Source organism: Crinia signifera, chromosome 6 (genome assembly GCF_055691185.1).
Source record: "Crinia signifera chromosome 6, ASM5569118v1, whole genome shotgun sequence".
Classification (NCBI taxonomy): domain Eukaryota; kingdom Metazoa; phylum Chordata; class Amphibia; order Anura; family Myobatrachidae; genus Crinia; species Crinia signifera.
This window is the reverse complement of record NC_139222.1, coordinates 27,471,231-27,498,172: the sequence shown is the minus strand read 5'-3', so window position 1 is coordinate 27,498,172 and position 26,942 is coordinate 27,471,231. Positions and strand designations below refer to the sequence as shown.

The 26,942-nt window shown below is 48.9% G+C and overlaps 1 protein-coding gene across 1 annotated transcript in view; it reads left to right on the top strand.

The window, feature by feature from the left end:
- LOC146010190 (uncharacterized) overlaps nt 1–26,942 on the top strand; it is a 109,343-nt gene that overhangs the window by 9,665 nt on the left and 72,736 nt on the right. The window contains exons 2-6 of the mRNA XM_083151191.1: nt 2,063–2,252; nt 3,477–3,555; nt 3,674–3,771; nt 3,915–4,287; nt 25,265–26,479. Of these exons, the coding sequence (XP_083007317.1) occupies nt 3,522–3,555; nt 3,674–3,771; nt 3,915–4,287; nt 25,265–26,479 (1,720 nt within the window). The 5' untranslated portion in view covers nt 2,063–2,252; nt 3,477–3,521. The remainder of the gene's footprint in view (nt 1–2,062; nt 2,253–3,476; nt 3,556–3,673; nt 3,772–3,914; nt 4,288–25,264; nt 26,480–26,942) is intronic.

Below are 26,942 nucleotides of genomic sequence, written 5' to 3'. Positions count from 1 at the left end.
CATCATCTCTACTGCATCTACAGGGGTCCACCTAGCAAATGATGACGTGGGGTTTTGAGCAATAAACTGCTGGGCATATAAATTACTTTGGTCCACCATTAAATTTATAAAATCATCAGAGAAAAATAATTTGAAAAAGTCAATTTCTCTGAGACCTGTTGAATCACATTGGATTCCTGGGATGGCCAAAAACTCAGGAACCTGGGGCTCAAAATTGTCTGGTGGTGGCGTCCATACGGGATCAATCATTTGGGGGGGGGTCTCAGCTGCTCTACGGGGGCGTCTTTGAGGGGGTCCCTCATCACTAGAGGAGGAAGAGGAGCTTAAGACGAATCCTTCAAATTCCCCGCTTGCCTCACTGGCTGTGTCAGAGTCAGAGGCAAGCATGGCATATGCCTCCTCCGCTGAATACATTCTTCTGGATGACTGGGATGACATTTGGGATGCCATTTTTATTTTTGTGTTTCTGTAAGTGTAATGTTTCAACACGTGTATAGTGTAGGGGGGGTGCAAACTTCATTTCAACACGGGGGGAATGTAGTGTGTAGTGTGTATGTAGTGCAGAAAAAAAAATACATTATACAGGAATTTGATCCCAATTAAAAAAAAAAAAAAAATTGAAGGGGTTAAAAAAAAAAGGTCCTGCGCCAAAAATTGAGCACAGATGTTGGTCAGTAACGACCGTCACTGAACAGCGGCCACAGGACACCCACAAAAGCAACGTGGGTGTAAAAACAATTAAAAAAAATATACCACAGCACTCTCCAAAAAAAAAAAAACAATTTAAAAAAACTGCAGAAAAAAAATTATATCAACCCTGTGCCAAAAATGCTGTTCAGTGATTGTACGTCACTGATCAGCGCTCAGCGGCCACAGGACACCCACAAAAGCAACGTGGGTGTAAAAACAAAACCCCACTGCACTCTCCAAAAAAAAACAACTGCAGATCAGTGATGCAACACTGATTAGCAGTGAGGGGCAGCAGGCACCCAACTGTGGGTGCAACCTGACAGGGTATATATAAAAAAAAAAACCCTGGACCCCCAAAAAGTTGCTGATTAATTTAAACTAATCAGCACAAAAGGGGGGGCAGCAGGGGGGGCAGCAGTCAGTTGCACAGGCAGCACAACCTTTGGTGCAACTGACAGGTGTATATATATAAAAAAAAACCTCTGCACCCCCAAAAAGTTGCTGATCAGCTCAGATATAGTGATCAGCACAAAAGGGGGTGCAGCAGACACAAAATATAGCACTCTCTATCACTCTCTATCACTCTTTATCACTATCTCTCACTATCTCTCACTATCTCTGACTATCTCTGACTATCTATCACTATCTGTGACTCTATGACACTGCAGCAGCAGCACACAGGAAGTCACAAGATCCAGGAAGCATCCAGCTGCTGGCAGCACGCTACCAGCGGTGATCAGGTAAGTATCAGGCAAGGTTCAGGTATGTATAGCAGGACAGAGTGGCCGGTGACCGCTCTGCACGCAATTCCAGACCGGAATGGCGTCTGCAGCGCAGTCACCATTAGTTTAAATGGCGCGCCATGGCTGTGATTGTTCCGTCGGTCCGACGGACCAATCACAGCCTTGGGGGCAGGTGGGGTGAGGTGTCGTCGTCACCGATGACCCCCTCATGCCCCCTCACACCCGGCGGTGATTGACACCTGTGTTACCGAGCGTCTGATTCGCCGGTAACACAGGAAAACGCTGCGAATGGCTGTTCACATTGAACAGCAAATCACAGCGATCGCCGACGGGGGGCGGCATCGCCGCCCCCCCTGGGCATGCAGGGACATGTCTGCTGTCAAGGACAGCAGACATCGTCCCTCTGTCACTGCGTCTCTAGACGCAGTGGCACTTTGAAGTCATGACGTATATATACGTCATGTGTCGGGAAGTACATCCCGGCCATGACGTATATATACGTCAAATGTCGGGAAGGGGTTAATACTACAGTGACATGATTGGTGGATCTTGTGAATTACATCTCATAGCACTAATATAGGGTCATGACTGGGAGTGTATGCAGTAATAGTATATTTTCCAATACACAGGGTTACATATTAGTGAAGAAGACATCCAGTGACCATGAGACACGCGGTTACCATCCCTGTGTGTCAGGAGAACTGAGCAGGACCCAGAGTTCCATCACAGTGCCTCCACCTCACTCACTGATACATGGGAGAGACAAGGAGCAGAAGATCCTGGAACTCACCAACAAGATCATCCAGCTGCTGACCAGAGGTGACTGCTGGGAATGGGACATTATACAGTAACACCGGGGGCTGTGACCAGAGAGGTGACTGCTGGGAATGGGGCATTATACAGTAACACCCGGGGATGTGACCAGAGAGGTGACTGCTGGGAATGGGGCATTATACTGTAACACCGGGGGATGTGATCGGAGAGGTGACTGCTGGGAATGGGGCATTATACTGTAACACCGCGAGATGTGATCGGAGAGGTTACTGCTGGGAATGGGGCATTATACAGTAACACCGGGGGATGTGATCGGAGAGGTGACTGCTTGGAATGGGCCATTATACAGTAACACCGGGGGATGTGATCGGAGAGGTGACTGCTGGGAATGGGGCATTATACAGTAACACGGGGGGATGTGATCGGAGAGGTGACTGCTGGGAATGGGACATTATAGAGTAACACCGGGGGATATGATCGGAGAGGTGACTGCTGGGAATGGGACATTATAGAGTAACACCGGGGGATGTGATCGGAGAGGTGACTGCTGGGAATGGGACATTATAGAGTAACACCGGGGGATGTGATCGGAGAGGTGACTGCTGGGAATGGGGCATTATACAGTAACACCGGCGGATGTGATCGGAGAGGTGACTGCTGGGAATGGGGCATTATACAGTAACACCGGGGGATGTGACCGGAGAGGTGACTGCTGGGAATGGGACATTATACAGTAACACCGGGGGATGTGACCGGAGAGGTGACTGCTGGGAATGGGGCGTTATACAGTAACACCGGGGGATGTGACCGGAGAGGTGACTGCTGGGAATGGGGCGTTATACAGTAACACCGGGGGATGTGACCGGAGAGGTGACTGCTGGGAATGGGGCGTTATACAGTAACACCGGGGGATGTGACCGGAGAGGTGACTGCTGGGAATGGGGCGTTATACAGTAACACCGGGGGATGTGACCGGAGAGGTGACTGCTGGGAATGGGGCGTTATACAGTAACACCAGGGGATGTGACCAGAGAGGTGACTGCTGGGAATAGGGCATTATACAGTAACACCAGGGGATGTGACCGGCGAGGTGACTGTTGGGAATGAGACCTTATACAGTAACACCGGGGGATGTGACCGGATAGGTGACTGCTGGGAATGGGACATTATACAGTAACACCGGGGGATGTGTCTGGGTGATGACTGTATAACTGTGTGTGTCGGTTTCCTAGAAGGTGTCAGGATGTCACTGTCTATTTCTCTATGCAGGAGGGGGGATATATAAAGGAACACAAGGGTCTGTGCAGGAATGTTATGATGGAGAATCATCGGCCCCTCACATCACTGGGTAAGAGGAGACTTAATTTTATTGTGCAGGGGAGAGCTTGTATGGGGGTCGCCTATATACACGTATCATCTGCTAATCCACATGTACAATATATTCAGTCACTGTGTGTCTCCTATAGATGGGCCCAGTAACAGAGATTCCCCAGAGAGATGTCCCCGTCCTCTGTATTCCCAGCACTGTACAGAGGAGACTCACGGGACCCCACAGGAGGATCAGGTAGGTGGGAATAAGGGTCTCCCTAATATACCTAAGTGACTGTCGCTATATGAATTGCAACAGGTGTGTGTGTATTATACATCAGTTATCTACTGTGTAAGCTCAATACTGTCAGACATTATTTATGTGATATTTATTTGTAGGTTCAATCTGAAGCTATGTCTGATATTAAGGTTGAAGTAATAAAGGGAGAAGAGGAGACGGATGTGACTGACATTAAGGCAGAAGACACAAAGGAAGAAGAGACGTATGTGACTGACATTAAGGCAGAAGATACAGAGGAAGAAGAGACGTATGTGACTGACATTAAGGCAGAAGACACAGAGGAAGAAGAGACGTATGTGACTGACATTAAGGCAGAAGACACAGAGGAAGAAGAGACGTATGTGACGGATATGAAGATAAGAGAAGAGTCTTATGTGTCTGATAAGAAAGAAGATACAGAGACAGAAGACACACATATGAGGGGTGATCAGCAGTGTAAGAAGGAGGAAATCCCTACAGATCCCAGCACAGGTGAGGAATAATCACTTATTGCATACAGTATTTTCCTTGTTCTTTTTGTTCTAAACAAGCGCCTGAAACTGGAGGTTGTGTATTAGTGGGAATATTAAAATATAATGTGCCGCCATGGTTAGACAAAAAGTAAGGTCAGCAATCAACAATAAAACAAGAGGATTTAAACTTTATAAAAGTAACTTAGATGTGTCACCAAATATAAGGAATCAAACAAAACTTGTAAAGAGGTAATCAAGGCAGCTAAAAGACCATATGAGGTACGAATAGCTACTGAAAGCAAATCCAACACCAACATTTTTTTTATGAACTATGTGATTCATCGCGCCCTACGGACACTCTTCACACCGTCGTAAGGGGCTGCGCCCCCTTAATTTGTGAACATTTGTATATGAGAAATATGGTTAGAATTATATGAAAGATGCCTGTATTGCAACTTGAGTTATAGGTGAAATGTGTTAAATAAAGAGCATATGATGTGGAAGGGGGTGTGTATTGTTTTGTTTAATTAAAAAGCGGTTACAGAGAAAGATGTACATTGATAGTGTGGATGGTACAGTGACATTTGTGGGTGTGGGGGGGGCTGTGTGTGCATGTTGTTTAGGTGTGTGTGTGCAATAGTATTGTAGGGTGTTTCTGAGTCAGCGGCTCCCCACTGGCAGAGGTCACGACACAGGAAAACAGGAGGCTGGGTAGTGATAGGGGTGTGTGGGCATAAGGGGGACTAAAGAGGAGGGTGGGAGATACTGTGCAGCTTCTGCCAGTGGGTGAGGGTCCAGCGTGGCAGTACAGGAGTACAGGATGGTGGCCCTTAGTCAGTGTCTCCTCCTACTGGGTGGGAGTTCGGGTGCATGAGAGCAGGATGCTGGGCTATGAGGCATGATAGGGGCATGTGGGCAAAACAGCGTCAGCGACTCCCCAGTGGTGGAAGTTACGGTTCAGGAGAGCAGGAAGCTGGGTAGTGATAGGGGTGTGTGAGTATACGGGGGACTAAAGAGGGGCTTAGGGGTGCCGTGAATTGCGTGGGGGGTGCCGTGAATCAAGGGAGGGTGGGCACGGGGCGCGATGAATCACCTAGTTGGTTATATATTCTTGTAGAAGGATGGTAGGATTTTGCTGTCATTCAGAATGCATTTACATAAACAGTAATAGTAACAGTAAAAGGTCTGACTTAAAACACCTACAGTAAAACAGGAAAGGTGTTATATATTATACAAAGAATTGGTTGATGATGTGTAGGTTGACGTGCACATAGTTAATAGTTGTGACTGGAAAAAAATTGCTACAAGAAAAAAATCAACACAGAAAGGTCAACACATGTAAATGTTGACATAAGTGTGGCACTTCATCGGTGTCCATGTTGACACATGAGAATGAATATGAAAACATTCAAAAAAAGAAAAATAAATCCACAAAAACTCATGTCAACTTTTTTCATTGTCGACTATAGCCTCATAGAGGTGGGGGTGTCCGCGAATCACGGGAGGAGGGGTCGTGGGTGGATGCCGTGAATTGCGGGAGGGGGGTCGCGGGGGGGTGTGTGGGTGCCGCGAATCGTGGGAGGGGGGGTTGCAGTGAATCGCGGGAGGCGGGGGGTTGCCGCAATGACAGGAGGGGGGTCAGGGGTGGGGAATCGCGGTAGGGGGGATCGTAGGGGGCACCGTGAACCGCGGGAGGGGGGGCCCGGGGGGTTGGCGCGAATCGTGGGAGGGGGAGTCGTGGGGTGCCGCGAATCACAGGAGGGGGGGTGTCACGGCGTGGGGCCGTGAATCGCGGGGGTACCGCGAATTGCGGGGGTTGTGCTGCAAATCGCGGGAGGGGGGTCGCGGGGTGTGCCACGTATCGCCACAAGAAAAAATTAACACAGAAAGGTCAACACATGTAAATGTTGACATAAGTGTGGCACTTCATTGGTGTCCATGTCGACACATGAGAATGAATATGAAAACATTGAAAAAGTGAAAAATAAATCTTGTCAACCTTTTTCATTGTCGACCATAGCCGTGCCAGTGTTTTGCATGTGCCATTTAATCCTGGGGTTGCCGTGAATCACGTGCGGGGGAGGTGAGGGGTGTCCGCGAATCACGGGAGGAGGGTTCGTGGTTGGATGCCGTGAATTGCGGGAGGGGGGTCGCGGGGGAGGGGTGGGGGTGCCGCGAATCGTGGGATGGGGGGGGGGGCGCGGGGGGTTGCAGTGAATCGCAGGAGGGTGGGTCGGGGTTGCCGCAATGACAGGAGGGGGGATCAGGGGTGGGGAATCGCGGTAGGGGGGGTCGTGGGGGGCACCGTGAACCGCGGGAGGGGGGGCCGGGGGGTCGGCGCGAATCGTGGGAGGGGGGGTGTCACGGGGTGGGGCCGCGAATCGCGGGGGGTGTGCTGCAAATCGCGGGAGGGGGGTCGCGGTGGGTGCCGCGAATCGCCACAAGAAAAAAATCAACACAGAAAGGTCAACACATGTAAATGTTGACATAAGTGTGGCACTTCATTGGTGTCCATGTCGACACATGAGAATGAATATGAAAACATTGAAAAAGTGAAAAATAAATCTTGTCAACCTTTTTTATTGTCGACAATAGCCATGTCAGTGTTTTGCATGTGCCATTTAATCGTGGGGATACCGTGAATGGGGGGGGGGGGATGTGGCCACTCTGCCGATGTTGCCAAGGTGGGAATGGGACGTTCCCCATATAAATATAAATATATTAGGGGCCAATACAAGGAACTGTCTAAGACCCTTTTTTCTTCTAGAACGGAAAATAGGAGCCAGGGGCAAGAGTATAGACTAGAAGAAAAAAGATTTTCTTCAGCGGGCAGGAAAAATTTCTTTACGGTTAGAGCTGTCAAACTCTGGCAATCTCTTTCGGGCGAGGTGGTATCATCGACCACAATAAATACGTTCAAAATAAGGTTCGACAAACATTTATTGGCTAAAAATATCCAGGGTTATATCTAAGTAACATAATCAGTCTTTAAATTAAAATAACATAAAATACAGCATACCAGGCTGAACCAGATGGACGCAAGTCTTTTTTCAGCCTTACCTACTATGTAACTGCATGCCAAAACAACAAAATAAAAACAAGATAAAACAATTCTAAAATAAGTAAAACAGTTGCAATGGCAATGAATGTTTACAACTCCTTTTTAAAGTTTTTTTTGGGATGTTCCGTTGGGGACCGCTGGCTGTTGTCACTTTTTTTTAGCCGGTTAGACAGAGTTTCCAGCCCGGGGCATAGGCAGGCAATGGGAGGGTATGGTTTTCCCTATTCTTACCTCTCCTCCGATAGCTGGTGGCCAAGTTTGGGGCAGCGGCGTATTCTCTGTCTTCGCACGCTGCTTGTTCCGTCACAGGAAGTTGCAGTCTGTGCTTCCAGCTATTGCGGTGTGCGGCTCTAGCGTCTTCCCCTGCTTCTCCAACGCATTTCGAGGCACTCGGCCTCTTTGTCAAGGATTTTCCTTGTTCTGTTAATCCAGCGATCTCAGAAATCAGGAGCCATCGGGCCCTATTATACTCCTGCTCTCCCCCTCACATCATGTCACTGTATGTTACCAGCCCAAAGATCTGACCAGTCTCCTCCCCTCACTCTCTGGTGTATCTCATACATCAGGAGCCATCATCCCCTATTATACTCCTGCTCTTCCCTCACATCATGTCACTGTGTGTTACCAGCCCAGAGATCTGACCAGTCTCCTCCCCACACTCTCTGGTGTATCTCGTACATCAGGAGCCATCATCCCGTATTATACTCCTGCTTTCCCCCTCACATCATGTCACTGTGTGTTACCAGCCCAGAGATATGACTAGTCTCCTCCCCTCACTCTCTGGTGTATCTCATACATCAGGAGCCATCAGCCCCTATTATACTCCTGCTCTCCCCTCACATCATGTCACTGTGTGTTACCAGCCCAGAGATCTGACCAGTCTCCTCCCCTCACTCTCTGGTGTATCTCATACATCAGGAGCCATCATCCCCTATTATACTCCTGCTCTCCCCTCACATCATGTCACTGTGTGTTACCAGCCCAGAGATCTGACCAGTCTCCTCCCCTCACTCTCTGGTGTATCTCATACATCAGGAGCCATCAGTCCCTATTATACTCCTGCTCTCCCCCTCACATCATGTCACTGTGTGTTACCAGCCCAGAGATCTGACCAGTCTCCTCCCCTCACTCTCTGGTGTATCTCATACATCAGGAGCCATCATCCCCTATTATACTCCTGCTCTCCCCTCACATCATGTCACTGTGTGTTACCAGCCCAGAGATCTGACCAGTCTCCTCCCCTCACTCTCTGGTGTATCTCATACATCAGGAGCCATCAGTCCCTATTATACTCCTGCTCTCCCCCTCACATAATGTCACTGTGTGTTACCAGCCCAGAGATCTGACCAGTCTCCTCCCCACACTCTCTGGTGTATCTCATACATCAGGATCCATCAGCCCCTATTATACTCCTGCTCTCCCCTCACATCATGTCACTGTGTGTTACCAGCCCAGAGATCTGACCAGTCTCCTCCCCACACTCTCTGGTGTATCTCATACATCAGGAGCCATCAGCCCCTATTATACTCCTGCTCTCCCCTCACATCATGTCACCGTGTTTTACCAGCCCAGATATATGACCAGTCTCCTCCCCACACTCTCTGGTGTATCTCATACATCTGGAGCCATCATCCCCTATTATACTCCTGCTCTCCCCCTCACATCATGTCACTGTGTGTTACCAGCCCAGATATATGACCAGTCTCCTCCCCACACTCTCTGGTGTATCTCATACATCTGGAGCCATCAGCCCCTATTATACTCCTGCTCTCCCCCTCACATCATGTCACTGTGTGTTACCAGCCCAGAGATCTGACCAGTCTCCTCCCCTCACTCTCTGGTGTATCTCATACATCAGCAGCCATCAGCCCCTATTATACTCCTGGTCTCCCCCTCACATCATGTCACTGTGTGTTACCAGCCCAGAGATCTGACCAGTCTCCTCCCCTCACTCTCTGGTGTATCTCATACATCAGGAGCCATCAGCCCCTTTTATACTCCTGCTCTCCCCTCACATCATGTCACTGTGTGTTACCAGCCCAGAGATCTGACCAGTCTCCTCCCCTCACTCTCTGGTGTATCTCATACTTCAGGAGCCATCAGCCCCTATTATACTCCTGCTCTCCCCTCACATCATGTCACCGTGTTTTACCAGCCCAGATATGTGACCAGTCTCCTCCCCACACTCTCTGGTGTATCTCATACATCTGGAGCCATCAGCCCCTATTATACTCCTGCTCTCCCCCTCACATCATGTCACTGTGTGTTACCAGCCCAGAGATCTGACCAGTCTCCTCCCCTCACTCTCTGGTGTATCTCATACATCAGGAGCCATCATCCCCTATTATACTCCTGCTCTCCCCCTCACATCATGTCACTGTGTGTTACCAGCCCAGAGATCTGACCAGTCTCCTCCCCTCACTCTCTGGTGTATCTCATACATCAGGAGCCATCATCCCCTATTATACTCCTGCTCTCCCCCTCACATCATGTCACTGTGTGTTACCAGCCCATAGATCTGACCAGTCTCCTCCCCACACTCTCTGGTGCATCTCATACATCAGGAGCCATCAGCCCCTATTATACTCCTGCTCTCCCCCTCACATCATGTCACTGTGTGTTACCAGAGATCTGACCAGTCTCCTCCCCACACTCTCTGGTGTATCTCCTACATCAGGAGCCATCAGCCCCTATTATGCTCCTCCTCTCCCCTCACATCATGTCACTGTGTGTTACCAGCCCAGAGATCTGACCAGTCTCCTCCCCACACTCTCTGGTGTATCTCATACATCAGGAGCCATCAGTCCCTATTATACTCCTGCTCTCCCCCTCACATCATGTCACTGTGTGTTACCAGCCCAGAGATCTGACCAGTCTCCTCCCCACACTCTCTGGTGTATCTCATACATCAGGATCCATCAGCCCCTATTATACTCCTGCTCTCCCCTCACATCATGTCACTGTGTGTTACCAGCCCAGAGATCTGACCAGTCTCCTCCCCTCACTCTCTGGTGTATCTCATACATCAGGAGCCATCATCCCCTATTATACTCCTGCTCTCCCCCTCACATCATGTCACTGTGTGTTACCAGCCCATAGATCTGACCAGTCTCCTTCCCACACTCTCTGGTGCATCTCATACATCAGGAGCCATCAGCCCCTATTATACTCCTGCTCTCCCCCTCACATCATGTCACTGTGTGTTACCAGAGATCTGACCAGTCTCCTCCCCACACTCTCTGGTGTATCTCCTACATCAGGAGCCATCAGCCCCTATTATGCTCCTCCTCTCCCCTCACATCATGTCACTGTGTGTTACCAGCCCAGAGATCTGACCAGTCTCCTCCCCACACTCTCTGGTGTATCTCATACATCAGGAGCCATCAGTCCCTATTATACTCCTGCTCTCCCCCTCACATCATGTCACTGTGTGTTACCAGCCCAGAGATCTGACCAGTCTCCTCCCCACACTCTCTGGTGTATCTCATACATCAGGATCCATCAGCCCCTATTATACTCCTGCTCTCCCCTCACATCATGTCACTGTGTGTTACCAGCCCATAGATCTGACCAGTCTCCTCCCCACACTCTCTGGTGCATCTCATACATCAGGAGCCATCAGCCCCTATTATACTCCTGCTCTCCCCCTCACATCATGTCACTGTGTGTTACCAGCCCATAGATCTGACCAGTCTCCTCCCCACACTCTCTGGTGCATCTCATACATCAGGAGCCATCAGCCCCTATTATACTCCTGCTCTCCCCCTCACATCATGTCACTGTGTGTTACCAGCCCAGAGATCTGACCAGTCTCCTCCCCTCACTCTCTGGTGTATCTCATACATCAGCAGCCATCATCCCCTATTATACTCCTGCTCTCCCCCTCACATCATGTCACTGTGTGTTACCAGCCCATAGATCTGACCAGTCTCCTCCCCACACTCTCTGGTGCATCTCATACATCAGGAGCCATCAGCCCCTATTATACTCCTGCTCTCCCCCTCACATCATGTCACTGTGTGTTACCAGAGATCTGACCAGTCTCCTCCCCACACTCTCTGGTGTATCTCCTACATCAGGAGCCATCAGCCCCTATTATGCTCCTCCTCTCCCCTCACATCATGTCACTGTGTGTTACCAGCCCAGAGATCTGACCAGTCTCCTCCCCACACTCTCTGGTGTATCTCATACATCAGGAGCCATCAGTCCCTATTATACTCCTGCTCTCCCCCTCACATCATGTCACTGTGTGTTACCAGCCCAGAGATCTGACCAGTCTCCTCCCCACACTCTCTGGTGCATCTCATACATCAGGAGCCATCAGCCCCTATTATACTCCTGCTCTCCCCCTCACATCATGTCACTGTGTGTTACCAGAGATCTGACCAGTCTCCTCCCCACACTCTCTGGTGTATCTCCTACATCAGGAGCCATCAGCCCCTATTATGCTCCTCCTCTCCCCTCACATCATGTCACTGTGTGTTACCAGCCCAGAGATCTGACCAGTCTCCTCCCCACACTCTCTGGTGTATCTCATACATCAGGAGCCATCAGTCCCTATTATACTCCTGCTCTCCCCCTCACATCATGTCACTGTGTGTTACCAGCCCAGAGATCTGACCAGTCTCCTCCCCACACTCTCTGGTGTATCTCATACATCAGGATCCATCAGCCCCTATTATACTCCTGCTCTCCCCTCACATCATGTCACTGTGTGTTACCAGCCCAGAGATCTGACCAGTCTCCTCCCCACACTCTCTGGTGTATCTCATACATCAGGAGCCATCAGCCCCTATTATACTCCTGCTCTCCCCTCACATCATGTCACCGTGTTTTACCAGCCCAGATATATGACCAGTCTCCTCCCCACACTCTCTGGTGTATCTCATACATCTGGAGCCATCAGCCCCTATTATACTCCTGCTCTCCCCCTCACATCATGTCACTGTGTGTTACCAGCCCAGAGATCTGACCAGTCTCCTCCCCTCACTCTCTGGTGTATCTCATACATCAGCAGCCATCAGCCCCTATTATACTCCTGGTCTCCCCCTCACATCATGTCACTGTGTGTTACCAGCCCAGAGATCTGACCAGTCTCCTCCCCTCACTCTCTGGTGTATCTCATACATCAGGAGCCATCAGCCCCTATTATACTCCTGCTCTCCCCTCACATCATGTCACTGTGTGTTACCAGCCCAGAGATCTGACCAGTCTCCTCCCCTCACTCTCTGGTGTATCTCATACATCAGCCCCTATTATACTCCTGCTCTCCCCTCACATCATGTCACCGTGTTTTACCAGCCCAGATATGTGACCAGTCTCCTCCCCACACTCTCTGGTGTATCTCATACATCTGGAGCCATCAGCCCCTATTATACTCCTGCTCTCCCCCTCACATCATGTCACTGTGTGTTACCAGCCCAGAGATCTGACTAGTCTCCTCCGCTCACTCTCTGGTGTATCTCATACATCAGGAGCCATCAGCCCCTATTATACTCCTTTTTTTCTGGAAAAGTGGAATCAAAGTGGGGCGCTCCAATAATTCTGCTGCCTTTATTTCCAAACCCGTGGATCAATCCCTATTGATCCATTGATAGAAGTGAAAAAATGGGGGGGTGGGGTTTTGAAAAAGGTGGCGCTGAATGAAAAAAGAATTAAATACTTATCTTCTCATGGAAATCTCTTTCGACTTCTGATACTTTTTACTTCCTTATTCGTCTCTCAATGGGGTAGATAACATGAAAAGATAAGATTTTGACAAAAAAAAGAGGGATGTGATGGTCTACTCTTTTGTAAAGGGTGTTTAGAAAAACATCCACCGTCTGCAAGGGGGCGTAGCTTACTTACAGTGAGATGTTGTAAGGTACATATTTAACGGTATCTTTTCCAAATGATGGGTGCGTACCCGTACTCACGGAGTATTAGGCGATGACACTCCTTGAAAGGTTTCTTTCAAATATCCTCATTCATATAGAAAGAAAAGGTGGTGTGCACTTCTCTTATAATAAGTATAAATTTATTTTATAAGCAACACACGTCCAAATGTTAAAAAAAAAATTTTACATTAAAATATATATATCCTTTACTCTTTCAGTGAAATGAGGGAGGTAAGGAGATCCGGTCTCGATCCACAGTGTAATACCGGTATACACCCAGATGTTATGTGGTGGGATCTTACCTTTTCTCCAACCTTCACCTCACTCACTTGCAGATTAAAAGGCAATGTCCTCCTGCCAACGCGTTTCGAGCTGTGGCTCTTTATCAAGGCATGCCTATTATACTCCTGCTCTCCCCCTCACATCATGTCACTGTGTGTTACCAGCCCAGAGATCTGACCAGTCTCCTCCCCTCACTCTCTGGTGTATCTCATACATCAGGAGCCATCAGCCCCTATTATACTCCTGCTCTCCCCTCACATCATGTCACTGTGTGTTACCAGCCCAGAGATCTGACCAGTCTCCTCCCCTCACTCTCTGGTGTATCTCATACATCAGGAGCCATCATCCCCTATTATACTCCTGCTCTCCCCCTCACATCATGTCACTGTGTGTTACCAGCCCATAGATCTGACCAGTCTCCTCCCCACACTCTCTGGTGCATCTCATACATCAGGAGCCATCAGCCCCTATTATGCTCCTGCTCTCCCCCTCACATCATGTCACTGTGTGTTACCAGAGATCTGACCAGTCTCCTCCCCACACTCTCTGGTGTATCTCCTACATCAGGAGCCATCAGCCCCTATTATACTCCTCCTCTCCCCTCACATCATGTCACTGTGTGTTACCAGACCAGAGATCTGACCAGTCTCCTCCCCTCACTCTCTGGTGTATCTTATACATCAGGAGCCATCATCCCCTATTATACTCCTGCTCTCCCCCTCACATCATGTCACTGTGTGTTACCAGCCCAGAGATCTGACCAGTCTCCTCCCCTCACTCTCTGGTGTATCTCATACATCAGGAGCCATCATCCCCTATTATACTCCTGCTCTCCCCCTCACATCATGTCACTGTGTGTTACCAGCCCAGAGATCTGACCAGTCTCCTCCCCACACTCTCTGGTGTATCTCATACATCAGGATCCATCAGCCCCTATTATACTCCTGCTCTCCCCTCACATCATGTCACTGTGTGTTACCAGCCCAGAGATCTGACCAGTCTCCTCCCCACACTCTCTGGTGTATCTCATACATCAGGAGCCATCAGCCCCTATTATACTCCTGCTCTCCCCTCACATCATGTCACCGTGTTTTACCAGCCCAGATATATGACCAGTCTCCTCCCCACACTCTCTGGTGTATCTCATACATCTGGAGCCATCAGCCCCTATTATACTCCTGCTCTCCCCCTCACATCATGTCACTGTGTGTTACCAGCCCAGAGATCTGACCAGTCTCCTCCCCTCACTCTCTGGTGTATCTCATACATCAGCAGCCATCAGCCCCTATTATACTCCTGGTCTCCCCCTCACATCATGTCACTGTGTGTTACCAGCCCAGAGATCTGACCAGTCTCCTCCCCTCACTCTCTGGTGTATCTCATACATCAGGAGCCATCAGCCCCTATTATACTCCTGCTCTCCCCTCACATCATGTCACTGTGTGTTACCAGCCCAGAGATCTGACCAGTCTCCTCCCCTCACTCTCTGGTGTATCTCATACATCAGCCCCTATTATACTCCTGCTCTCCCCTCACATCATGTCACCGTGTTTTACCAGCCCAGATATGTGACCAGTCTCCTCCCCACACTCTCTGGTGTATCTCATACATCTGGAGCCATCAGCCCCTATTATACTCCTGCTCTCCCCCTCACATCATGTCACTGTGTGTTACCAGCCCAGAGATCTGACTAGTCTCCTCCGCTCACTCTCTGGTGTATCTCATACATCAGGAGCCATCAGCCCCTATTATACTCCTTTTTTTCTGGAAAAGTGGAATCAAAGTGGGGCGCTCCAATAATTCTGCTGCCTTTATTTCCAAACCCGTGGATCAATCCCTATTGATCCATTGATAGAAGTGAAAAAATGGGGGGGTGGGGTTTTGAAAAAGGTGGCGCTGAATGAAAAAAGAATTAAATACTTATCTTCTCATGGAAATCTCTTTCGACTTCTGATACTTTTTACTTCCTTATTCGTCTCTCAATGGGGTAGATAACATGAAAAGATAAGATTTTGACAAAAAAAAGAGGGATGTGATGGTCTACTCTTTTGTAAAGGGTGTTTAGAAAAACATCCACCGTCTGCAAGGGGGCGTAGCTTACTTACAGTGAGATGTTGTAAGGTACATATTTAACGGTATCTTTTCCAAATGATGGGTGCGTACCCGTACTCACGGAGTATTAGGCGATGACACTCCTTGAAAGGTTTCTTTCAAATATCCTCATTCATATAGAAAGAAAAGGTGGTGTGCACTTCTCTTATAATAAGTATAAATTTATTTTATAAGCAACACACGTCCAAATGTTAAAAAAAAAATTTTACATTAAAATATATATATCCTTTACTCTTTCAGTGAAATGAGGGAGGTAAGGAGATCCGGTCTCGATCCACAGTGTAATACCGGTATACACCCAGATGTTATGTGGTGGGATCTTACCTTTTCTCCAACCTTCACCTCACTCACTTGCAGATTAAAAGGCAATGTCCTCCTGCCAACGCGTTTCGAGCTGTGGCTCTTTATCAAGGCATGCCTATTATACTCCTGCTCTCCCCCTCACATCATGTCACTGTGTGTTACCAGCCCAGAGATCTGACCAGTCTCCTCCCCTCACTCTCTGGTGTATCTCATACATCAGGAGCCATCAGCCCCTATTATACTCCTGCTCTCCCCTCACATCATGTCACTGTGTGTTACCAGCCCAGAGATCTGACCAGTCTCCTCCCCTCACTCTCTGGTGTATCTCATACATCAGGAGCCATCATCCCCTATTATACTCCTGCTCTCCCCCTCACATCATGTCACTGTGTGTTACCAGCCCATAGATCTGACCAGTCTCCTCCCCACACTCTCTGGTGCATCTCATACATCAGGAGCCATCAGCCCCTATTATGCTCCTGCTCTCCCCCTCACATCATGTCACTGTGTGTTACCAGAGATCTGACCAGTCTCCTCCCCACACTCTCTGGTGTATCTCCTACATCAGGAGCCATCAGCCCCTATTATACTCCTCCTCTCCCCTCACATCATGTCACTGTGTGTTACCAGACCAGAGATCTGACCAGTCTCCTCCCCTCACTCTCTGGTGTATCTTATACATCAGGAGCCATCATCCCCTATTATACTCCTGCTCTCCCCCTCACATCATGTCACTGTGTGTTACCAGCCCAGAGATCTGACCAGTCTCCTCCCCTCACTCTCTGGTGTATCTCATACATCAGGAGCCATCATCCCCTATTATACTCCTGCTCTCCCCCTCACATCATGTCACTGTGTGTTACCAGCCCAGAGATCTGACTAGTCTCCTCCCCTCACTCTCTGGTGTATCTCATACATCAGGATCCATCAGCCCCTATTATACTCCTGCTCTCCCCTCACATCATGTCACTGTGTGTTACCAGCCCAGAGATCTGACCAGTCTCCTCCCCACACTCTCTGGTGTATCTCATACATCAGGAGCCATCAGCCCCTATTATACTCCTACTCTCCCCTCACATCATGTCACTGTGTGTTACCAGCCCAGAGATCTGACCAGTCTCCTCCCCTCACTCTCTGGTGTATCTCATACATCAGGATCCATCAGCCCCTATTATACTCCTGCTCTCCCCTCACATCATGTCACTGTGTGTTACCAGCCCAGAGATCTGACCAGTCTCCTCCCCACACTCTCTGGTGTATCTCATACATCAGGATCCATCAGCCCCTATTATACTCCTGCTCTCCCCTCACATCATGTCACTGTGTGTTACCAGCCCAGAGATCTGACCAGTCTCCTCCCCACACTCTCTGGTGTATCTCATACATCAGGAGCCATCAGCCCCTATTATACTCCTGCTCTCCCCTCACATCATGTCACTGTGTGTTACCAGCCCAGAGATCTGACCAGTCTCCTCCCCTCACTCTCTGGTGTATCTCATACATCAGGAGCCATCAGTCCCTATTATTCTCCTGCTCTCCCCCTCACATCATGTCACTGTGTGTTACCAGCCCAGAGATCTGACCAGTCTCCTCCCCTCACTCTCTGGTGTATCTCATACATCAGGAGCCATCATCCCCTATTATTCTCCTGCTCTCCCCCTCACATCATGTCACTGTGTGTTACCAGCCCAGAGATCTGACCAGTCTCCTCCCCTCACTCTCTGGTGTATCTCATACATCAGGAGCCATCATCCCCTATTATACTCCTGCTCTCCCCCTCACATCATGTCACTGTGTGTTACCAGCCCAGAGATCTGACTAGTCTCCTCCCCTCACTCTCTGGTGTATCTCATACATCAGGAGCCATCAGTCCCTATTATACTCCTGCTCTCCCCCTCACATAATGTCACTGTGTGTTACCAGCCCAGAGATCTGACCAGTCTCCTCCCCACACTCTCTGGTGTATCTCATACATCAGGAGCCATCAGCCCCTATTATACTCCTGCTCTCCCCTCACATCATGTCACCGTGTTTTACCAGCCCAGATATATGACCAGTCTCCTCCCCACACTCTCTGGTGTATCTCATACATCTGGAGCCATCAGCCCCTATTATACTCCTGCTCTCCCCCTCACATCATGTCACTGTGTGTTACCAGCCCAGAGATCTGACCAGTCTCCTCCCCTCACTCTCTGGTGTATCTCATACATCAGCAGCCATCAGCCCCTATTATACTCCTGGTCTCCCCCTCACATCATGTCACTGTGTGTTACCAGCCCAGAGATCTGACCAGTCTCCTCCCCTCACTCTCTGGTGTATCTCATACATCAGGAGCCATCAGCCCCTATTATACTCCTGCTCTCCCCTCACATCATGTCACTGTGTGTTACCAGCCCAGAGATCTGACCAGTCTCCTCCCCTCACTCTCTGGTGTATCTCATACATCAGGAGCCATCATCCCCTATTATACTCCTGCTCTCCCCCTCACATCATGTCACTGTGTGTTACCAGCCCATAGATCTGACCAGTCTCCTCCCCACACTCTCTGGTGCATCTCATACATCAGGAGCCATCAGCCCCTATTATGCTCCTGCTCTCCCCCTCACATCATGTCACTGTGTGTTACCAGAGGTCTGACCAGTCTCCTCCCCACACTCTCTGGTGTATCTCCTACATCAGGAGCCATCAGCCCCTATTATACTCCTCCTCTCCCCTCACATCATGTCACTGTGTGTTACCAGACCAGAGATCTGACCAGTCTCCTCCCCTCACTCTCTGGTGTATCTTATACATCAGGAGCCATCATCCCCTATTATACTCCTGCTCTCCCCTTCACATCATGTCACTGTGTGTTACCAGCCCAGAGATCTGACCAGTCTCCTCCCCTCACTCTCTGGTGTATCTCATACATCAGGAGCCATCATCCCCTATTATACTCCTGCTCTCCCCCTCACATCATGTCACTGTGTGTTACCAGCCCAGAGATCTGACTAGTCTCCTCCCCTCACTCTCTGGTGTATCTCATACATCAGCCCCTATTATACTCCTGCTCTCCCCTCACATCATGTCACTGTGTGTTACCAGCCCAGAGATCTGACCAGTCTCCTCCCCACACTCTCTGGTGTATCTCATACATCAGGAGCCATCAGCCCCTATTATACTCCTACTCTCCCCTCACATCATGTCACTGTGTGTTACCAGCCCAGAGATCTGACCAGTCTCCTCCCCTCACTCTCTGGTGTATCTCATACATCAGGATCCATCAGCCCCTATTATACTCCTGCTCTCCCCTCACATCATGTCACTGTGTGTTACCAGCCCAGAGATCTGACCAGTCTCCTCCCCACACTCTCTGGTGTATCTCATACATCAGGATCCATCAGCCCCTATTATACTCCTGCTCTCCCCTCACATCATGTCACTGTGTGTTACCAGCCCAGAGATCTGACCAGTCTCCTCCCCACACTCTCTGATGTATCTCATACATCAGGAGCCATCAGCCCCTATTATACTCCTGCTCTCCCCTCACATCATGTCACTGTGTGTTACCAGCCCAGAGATCTGACCAGTCTCCTCCCCTCACTCTCTGGTGTATCTCATACATCAGGAGCCATCAGTCCCTATTATTCTCCTGCTCTCCCCCTCACATCATGTCACTGTGTGTTACCAGCCCAGAGATCTGACCAGTCTTCTCCCCTCACTCTCTGGTGTATCTCATACATCAGGAGCCATCATCCCCTATTATTCTCCTGCTCTCCCCCTCACATCATGTCACTGTGTGTTACCAGCCCAGAGATCTGACCAGTCTCCTCCCCTCACTCTCTGGTGTATCTCATACATCAGGAGCCATTATCCCCTATTATACTCCTGCTCTCCCCCTCACATCATGTCACTGTGTGTTACCAGCCCAGAGATCTGACTAGTCTCCTCCCCTCACTCTCTGGTGTATCTCATACATCAGGAGCCATCAGTCCCTATTATACTCCTGCTCTCCCCCTCACATAATGTCACTGTGTGTTACCAGCCCAGAGATCTGACCAGTCTCCTCCCCACACTCTCTGGTGTATCTCATACATCAGGAGCCATCAGCCCCTATTATACTCCTGCTCTCCCCTCACATCATGTCACCGTGTTTTACCAGCCCAGATATATGACCAGTCTCCTCCCCACACTCTCTGGTGTATCTCATACATCTGGAGCCATCAGCCCCTATTATACTCCTGCTCTCCCCCTCACATCATGTCACTGTGTGTTACCAGCCCAGAGATCTGACCAGTCTCCTCCCCTCACTCTCTGGTGTATCTCATACATCAGCAGCCATCAGCCCCTATTATACTCCTGGTCTCCCCCTCACATCATGTCACTGTGTGTTACCAGCCCAGAGATCTGACCAGTCTCCTCCCCTCACTCTCTGGTGTATCTCATACATCAGGAGCCATCAGCCCCTATTATACTCCTGCTCTCCCCCTCACATCATGTCACTGTGTGTTACCAGCCCATAGATCTGACCAGTCTCCTCCCCACACTCTCTGGTGCATCTCATACATCAGGAGCCATCAGCCCCTATTATGCTCCTGCTCTCCCCCTCACATCATGTCACTGTGTGTTACCAGAGATCTGACCAGTCTCCTCCCCACACTCTCTTGTGTATCTCCTACATCAGGAGCCATCAGCCCCTATTATACTCCTCCTCTCCCCTCACAGCATGTCACTGTGTGTTACCAGACCAGAGATCTGACCAGTCTCCTCCCCACACTCTCTGGTGTATCTCATACATCAGGAGCCATCATCCCCTATTATTCTCCTGCTCTCCCCCTCACATCATGTCACTGTGTGTTACCAGCCCAGAGATCTGACCAGTCTCCTCCCCACACTCTCTGGTGTATCTCATACATCAGGATCCATCAGCCCCTATTATACTCCTGCTCTACCCTCACATCATGTCACCGTGTTTTACCAGCCCAGATATATGACCAGTCTCCTCCCCACACTCTCTGGTGTATCTCATACATCTGGAGCCATCAGCCCCTATTATACTCCTGCTCTCCCCCTCACATCATGTCACTGTGTGTTACCAGCCCAGAGATCTGACCAGTCTCCTCCCCTCACTCTCTGGTGTATCTCATACATCAGCAGCCATCAGCCCCTATTATACTCCTGCTCTCCCCTCACATCATGTCACCGTGTTTTACCAGCCCAGATATGTGACCAGTCTCCTCCCCACACTCTCTGGTGTATCTCATACATCAGCAGCCATCATCCCCTATTATACTCCTGCTCTCCCCCTCACATCATGTCACTGTGTGTTACCAGCCCAGAGATCTGACCAGTCTCCTCCCCTCACTCTCTGGTGTATCTCATACATCAGGAGCCATCATCCCCTATTATACTCCTGCTCTCCCCCTCACATCATGTCACTGTGTGTTACCAGCCCATAGATCTGACCAGTCTCCTCCCCACACTCTCTGGTGCATCTCATACATCAGGAGCCATCAGCCCCTATTATGCTCCTGCTCTCCCCCTCACATCATGTCACTGTGTGTTACCAGAGATCTGACCAGTCTCCTCCCCACACTCTCTGGTGTATCTCCTACATCAGGAGCCATCAGCCCCTATTATTCTCCTCCTCTCCCCTCACATCATGTCACTGTGTGTTACCAGACCAGAGATCTGACCAGTCTCCTCCCCACACTCTCTGGTGTATCTCATACATCAGGAGCCATCATCCCCTATTATTCTCCTGCTCTCCCCCTCACATCATGTCACTGTGTGTTACCAGCCCAGAGATCTGACCAGTCTCCTCCCCACACTCTCTGGTGTATCTCATACATCAGGATCTATCAGCCCCTATTATACTCCTGCTCTCCCCTCACATCATGTCACTGTGTGTTACCAGCCCAGAGATCTGACCAGTCTCCTCCCCACACTCTCTGGTGTATCTCATACATCAGGAGCCATCAGCCCCTATTATACTCCTGCTCTCCCCTCACATCATGTCACCGTGTTTTACCAGCCCAGATATATGACCAGTCTCCTCCCCACACTCTCTGGTGTATCTCATACATCTGGAGCCATCAGCCCCTATTATACTCCTGCTCTCCCCCTCACATCATGTCACTGTGTGTTACCAGCCCAGAGATCTGACCAGTCTCCTCCCCTCACTCTCTGTTGTATCTCATACATCAGCAGCCATCAGCCCCTATTATACTCCTGGTCTCCCCCTCACATCATGTCACTGTATGTTACCAGCCCAGAGATCTGACCAGTCTCCTCTCCACACTCTCTGGTGTATCTCATACATCAGGAGCCATCATCCCCTATTATACTCCTGCTCTCCCCCTCACATCATGTCACTGTGTGTTACCAGCCCATAGATCTGACCAGTCTCCTCCCCTCACTCTCTGGTGTATCTCCTACATCAGGAGCCATCAGCCCCTATTATACTCCTGCTCTCCCCTCACATCATGTCACTGTGTTACACCAGCCCAGAGATCTGACCAGTCTCCTCCCCTCACTCTCTGGTGTATCTCATACATCAGGAGCCATCATCCCCTATTATACTCCTGCTCTCCCCCTCACATCATGTCACTGTGTGTTACCAGCCCAGAGATCTGACTAGTCTCCTCCCCTCACTCTCTGGTGTATCTCATACATCAGGAGCCATCAGCCCCTATTATACTCCTGCTCTCCCCTCACATCATATCACTGTGTGTTACCAGAGATCTGACCAGTCTCCTCCCCACACTCTCTGGTGTATCTCCTACATCAGGACCCATCAGCCCCTATTATACTCCTCCTCTCCCCTCACATCATGTCACTGTGTTACCAGACCAGAGATCTGACCAGTCTCCTCCCACACTCTCTGGTGTATCTCATACATCAGGAGCCATCATCCCCTATTATACTCCTGCTCCCCCTCACATCATGTCACTGTGTGTTACCAGCCCAGAGATCTGACCAGTCTCCTACCCACACTCTCTGGTGTATCTCATACATCAGCAGCCATCAGCCCCTATTATACTCCTGCTCTCCCCTCACATCGTGTCACTGTGTGTTACCAGCCCAGAGATCTGACCAGTCTCCTACCCACACTCTCTGGTGTATCTCATACATCAGGTGCCATCAGCGCCTATTATACTCCTGCTCTCCCCTCAAATCATGTCACTGTGTGTTACCAGCACAGAAATCTGACCAGTCTCCTCCCCACACTCTCTGGTGTATCTCATACATCTGGAGCCATCAGCCCCTATTATACTCCTGCTCTCCCCCTCACATCATGTCACTGTGTGTTACCAGCCCAGAGATCTGACCAGTCTCCTCTCCACACTCTCTGGTGTATCTCATACATCAGGAGCCATCATCCCCTATTATACTCCTGCTCTCCCCCTCACATCATGTCACTGTGTGTTACCAGCCCATAGATCTGACCAGTCTCCTCCCCTCACTCTCTGGTGTATCTCATACATCAGGAGCCATCAGCCCCTATTATACTCCTGCTCTCCCCCTCACATCATGTCACTGTGTGTTACCAGAGATCTGACCAGTCTCCTGCCCCCACACTCTGAGAAAAGGATTTACCGGTAGGTAATTAAAATCCTCTTTTCCACCAAAGTATGAATATGAATCTGGTATGAATCTCACCGCACTCATATATACTTATATCCTTACCTCACATACGTTCATTCTCCTCGGACACAGCTTTTAGTTAACTGAGGTGTGGAGGAGGAAGTAGAGGGGAGGAGCCAGTACACCCACTGTGAAGAGTTTTGTGTGCCTGTCTCCTGCGGAGGACCTCTTCTTCCCCATTGTATTGAGAACCCAGTATACCATATGGAAGATAGAGAAAAGGATAATCAGGCGCTAATGCTTTATATTAAAAATATATTAATCAATCAATCAAAATGAATGCTGTCTAACGAGGTAATTCTAAGATGACTTATTGCAGCTCCCAAAAGGTATTCTTTATAACTTAATTAGACACAAAATAACTAATTAAGAGAGCGCTATAACAAAAGTATAGATTACTTTATTAGCATTAAAAAGTAAATAAAAACATATTAGGTGTACATATTTGCCACTATAATAATAATTCCCACAGATATAATCTTCTGTAGGTGGTTACTGTAATTGCATTTTGCATTCATATCCCACCGTGTGTATGCTGACAGAACAGATCCGTACCACCATCACTAGTGCTGATCCTGTAAGGTGCATATACGCAGCTCAGTAGCCAGAAGCCAATTATTTTATATTGATAGAATAGGAGAATGATACTTTTAGACAAAAGCGGCTACAGTACAGTATAGTATAACTGCGTCTAAGCAGCATCTGGATAAGGAGGTAATGAGAGAGAGAGAGACTAGGGGCAGAGATAAAGAGATGGGGCAGAAGGAAGAGAGCAGGGGAGAGGAGGGCAGATGGGGTGGAGGAGAGAGAGAAGGGGACTGGGAGAGAGTGAAAAGTAGGAAAGGGTGGGAGCAGAAAGGGGAGGTGACTGGGGGCAAGGTGATGTGGTAAGATGAGGTGCTGGGGGGGGAGGCAGGTCTCTATTTCTTACCAGTATCGGTGGGCCTCCGGTTCACCGGTGCCGGGCTCCCCTACAAGTTCTCCTCTCCCCCTGCCTGATCCATTGTGACTAACATCACAGCTGGGTGGGCACCTTTACATGCTCCCGCCCATTTCAGCTGGCAATCACCGCAGGTTCCTGCAGCGGGTTATATGGGCACATCGCCTGTACACATAGGGCCCGATTCTAGTCCTTTTGGGCCCCCGCATATTCTGACGGGGGGGGCTGATAGTGGTGCCCTAAGCATAATCAGTTATGTGCATGTGCAGGGCTTCTGTGCGAGTGCCCTCGCCTGCTTGCACTTTTGTCGTGGCGCCCAAACCGGGGGGGGAGGGGGCGTGGACGGGGACATTGTCGGTGATGGCCATGGGCATTCATGGCATTCCCATGTAAATTCCAGTGGGGCGCCAGGGGCGGGTAGCTGACATCACATGACGTCAGCCGCCCTGAGCCCTGGAGATATTATTTCAATGATCTCTACAGCATTGGGCACATGCGAGGGGATCCGGAGAGGGGGGGTAGCGGCTTTTCATCAGGGCGGGCACTGTGGGACTTGGTACCAGTTTAACCAGAAACAGGCCCATAGCACGATGCACCAATATATCGGCCATCGGCTCTGTTGCACAGCTCACGTTGGTTACAGACATATTGCTGGTACTCATTGGCTGACGGACCAGCGATATATCGGCCACTGTGTGCGCAGCATTAGACATGTTCAGTGTAAGTGATAAAACATCCATGAACATTTCCTTCTCAATGTAAACAATTCTGTCTGTTGTCATTCATCTGTTTCCAGTAGATGGGCGCACAAGCAGGAATACCTCGGAGGGAGATCTCATCGTGTCTCCAGATTATATACTAGAAGATAAGAACATCAGACAAGATTCTCCAGAAGAAAACCCCATTATCCCCAATACACACCCAACATTTCCCAGTGCAGATATGTCATCTGGTCCCTCTAGTCATGAGGAACCTTCTCCTGATCATTCAGACCTTACTACACCCAGTACAGACCATAAAGATGATACAATATCATCCAGTTCTATAAGTCAGTCAGTTTTCGCTTTACATCAGAGACCTCACACAGGGGAGAAACCATTTTCATGCTCTGACTGTGGGAAATGTTTTACACAGAAATCCAATCTTGTTGCACATGAGAGGTTACATACAGGTGATAAACCATTTTCATGCTCTGAATGTGGGAAATGTTTTACACAGAAATCCAGTCTTGTTAAACATGAGAGGATACATACAGGTGAGAAACCATTTTCATGTTCTGAATGTGAGAAATGTTTTACAAATAAATCTCATCTTGTTGAACATGAGAGGTTACATACAGGTGCTAAACCATTTTCATGCTCTGAATGTGGGAAATGTTTTACACAGAAATCCAGTCTTGTTCAACATGAGAGGATACATACAGGTGAGAAACCATTTTCATGTTCTGAATGTGAGAAATGTTTTACAAATAAATCTCAACTTGTTCAACATGAGAGGGTACATACAGGTGATAAACCATTTTCATGCTCTGAATGTGGGAAATGTTATAGGAATAAATCCAGTCTTGTTAAACATGAGAGGATACATACAGGTGAGAAACCATTTTCATGTTCTGAATGTGGGAAATGTTTTACAAATAAATCTCATCTTGTTGCACATGAGAGGTTACATACAGGTGATAAACCATTTTCATGCTCTGAATGTGGGAAATGTTTTACACTTAAATCCTATCTTTTTATACATGAGAGAGTACATACAGGTGAGAAACCATTTTCATGTTCTGAATGTGGGAAATGTTTTACAGATAAATCTAATCTTGTTACACATGAGAGGGTACATACAGGTGAGAAACCATTTTCATGTTCTGAATGTGGGAAATGTTTCGCAAATAAATCTCATCTTGTTGCACATGAGAGGTTACATACAGGTGATAAACCATTTTCATGCTCTGAATGTGGGAAATGTTTTACACAGAAATCCAATCTTGTTACACATGAGAGGGTACATACAGGTGAGAAACCATTTTCATGCTGAGTGTGGGAAATGTTTTACACTTAAATCCAGTCTTGCTATACATGAGAGGGTACATACAAGTGAGAAACCATTTTCATGCTCTGAGTGTGGGAAATGGGTACTTGTATCCTAGCACGGCGCCCACTAAGCTAATTGAATATCCCACAAGCGCCTGAATATCCCTTTTGCTTTTAGCAAAAATACCAGTTTAGCGTTAACACATGTCGTCATTACTGTGTCAGATATATGATAATGCAGGTGTGAAAGTGTTCCTAAAACACCTCCACTATCCAACTCCACCCCGAAGCGTGGCGAGCGCCGGCGGAATGCGTCCTCCGACCTTTTCATACCACCACTTATCCACGTCGGCGTGGAGTTGATTTTATATAGTGTGGGGAGAGCAGCGAGCCACCGAGCCCCACGAGGGGACGGGGATTGCTTTACATGTATTCCGCGTCCTC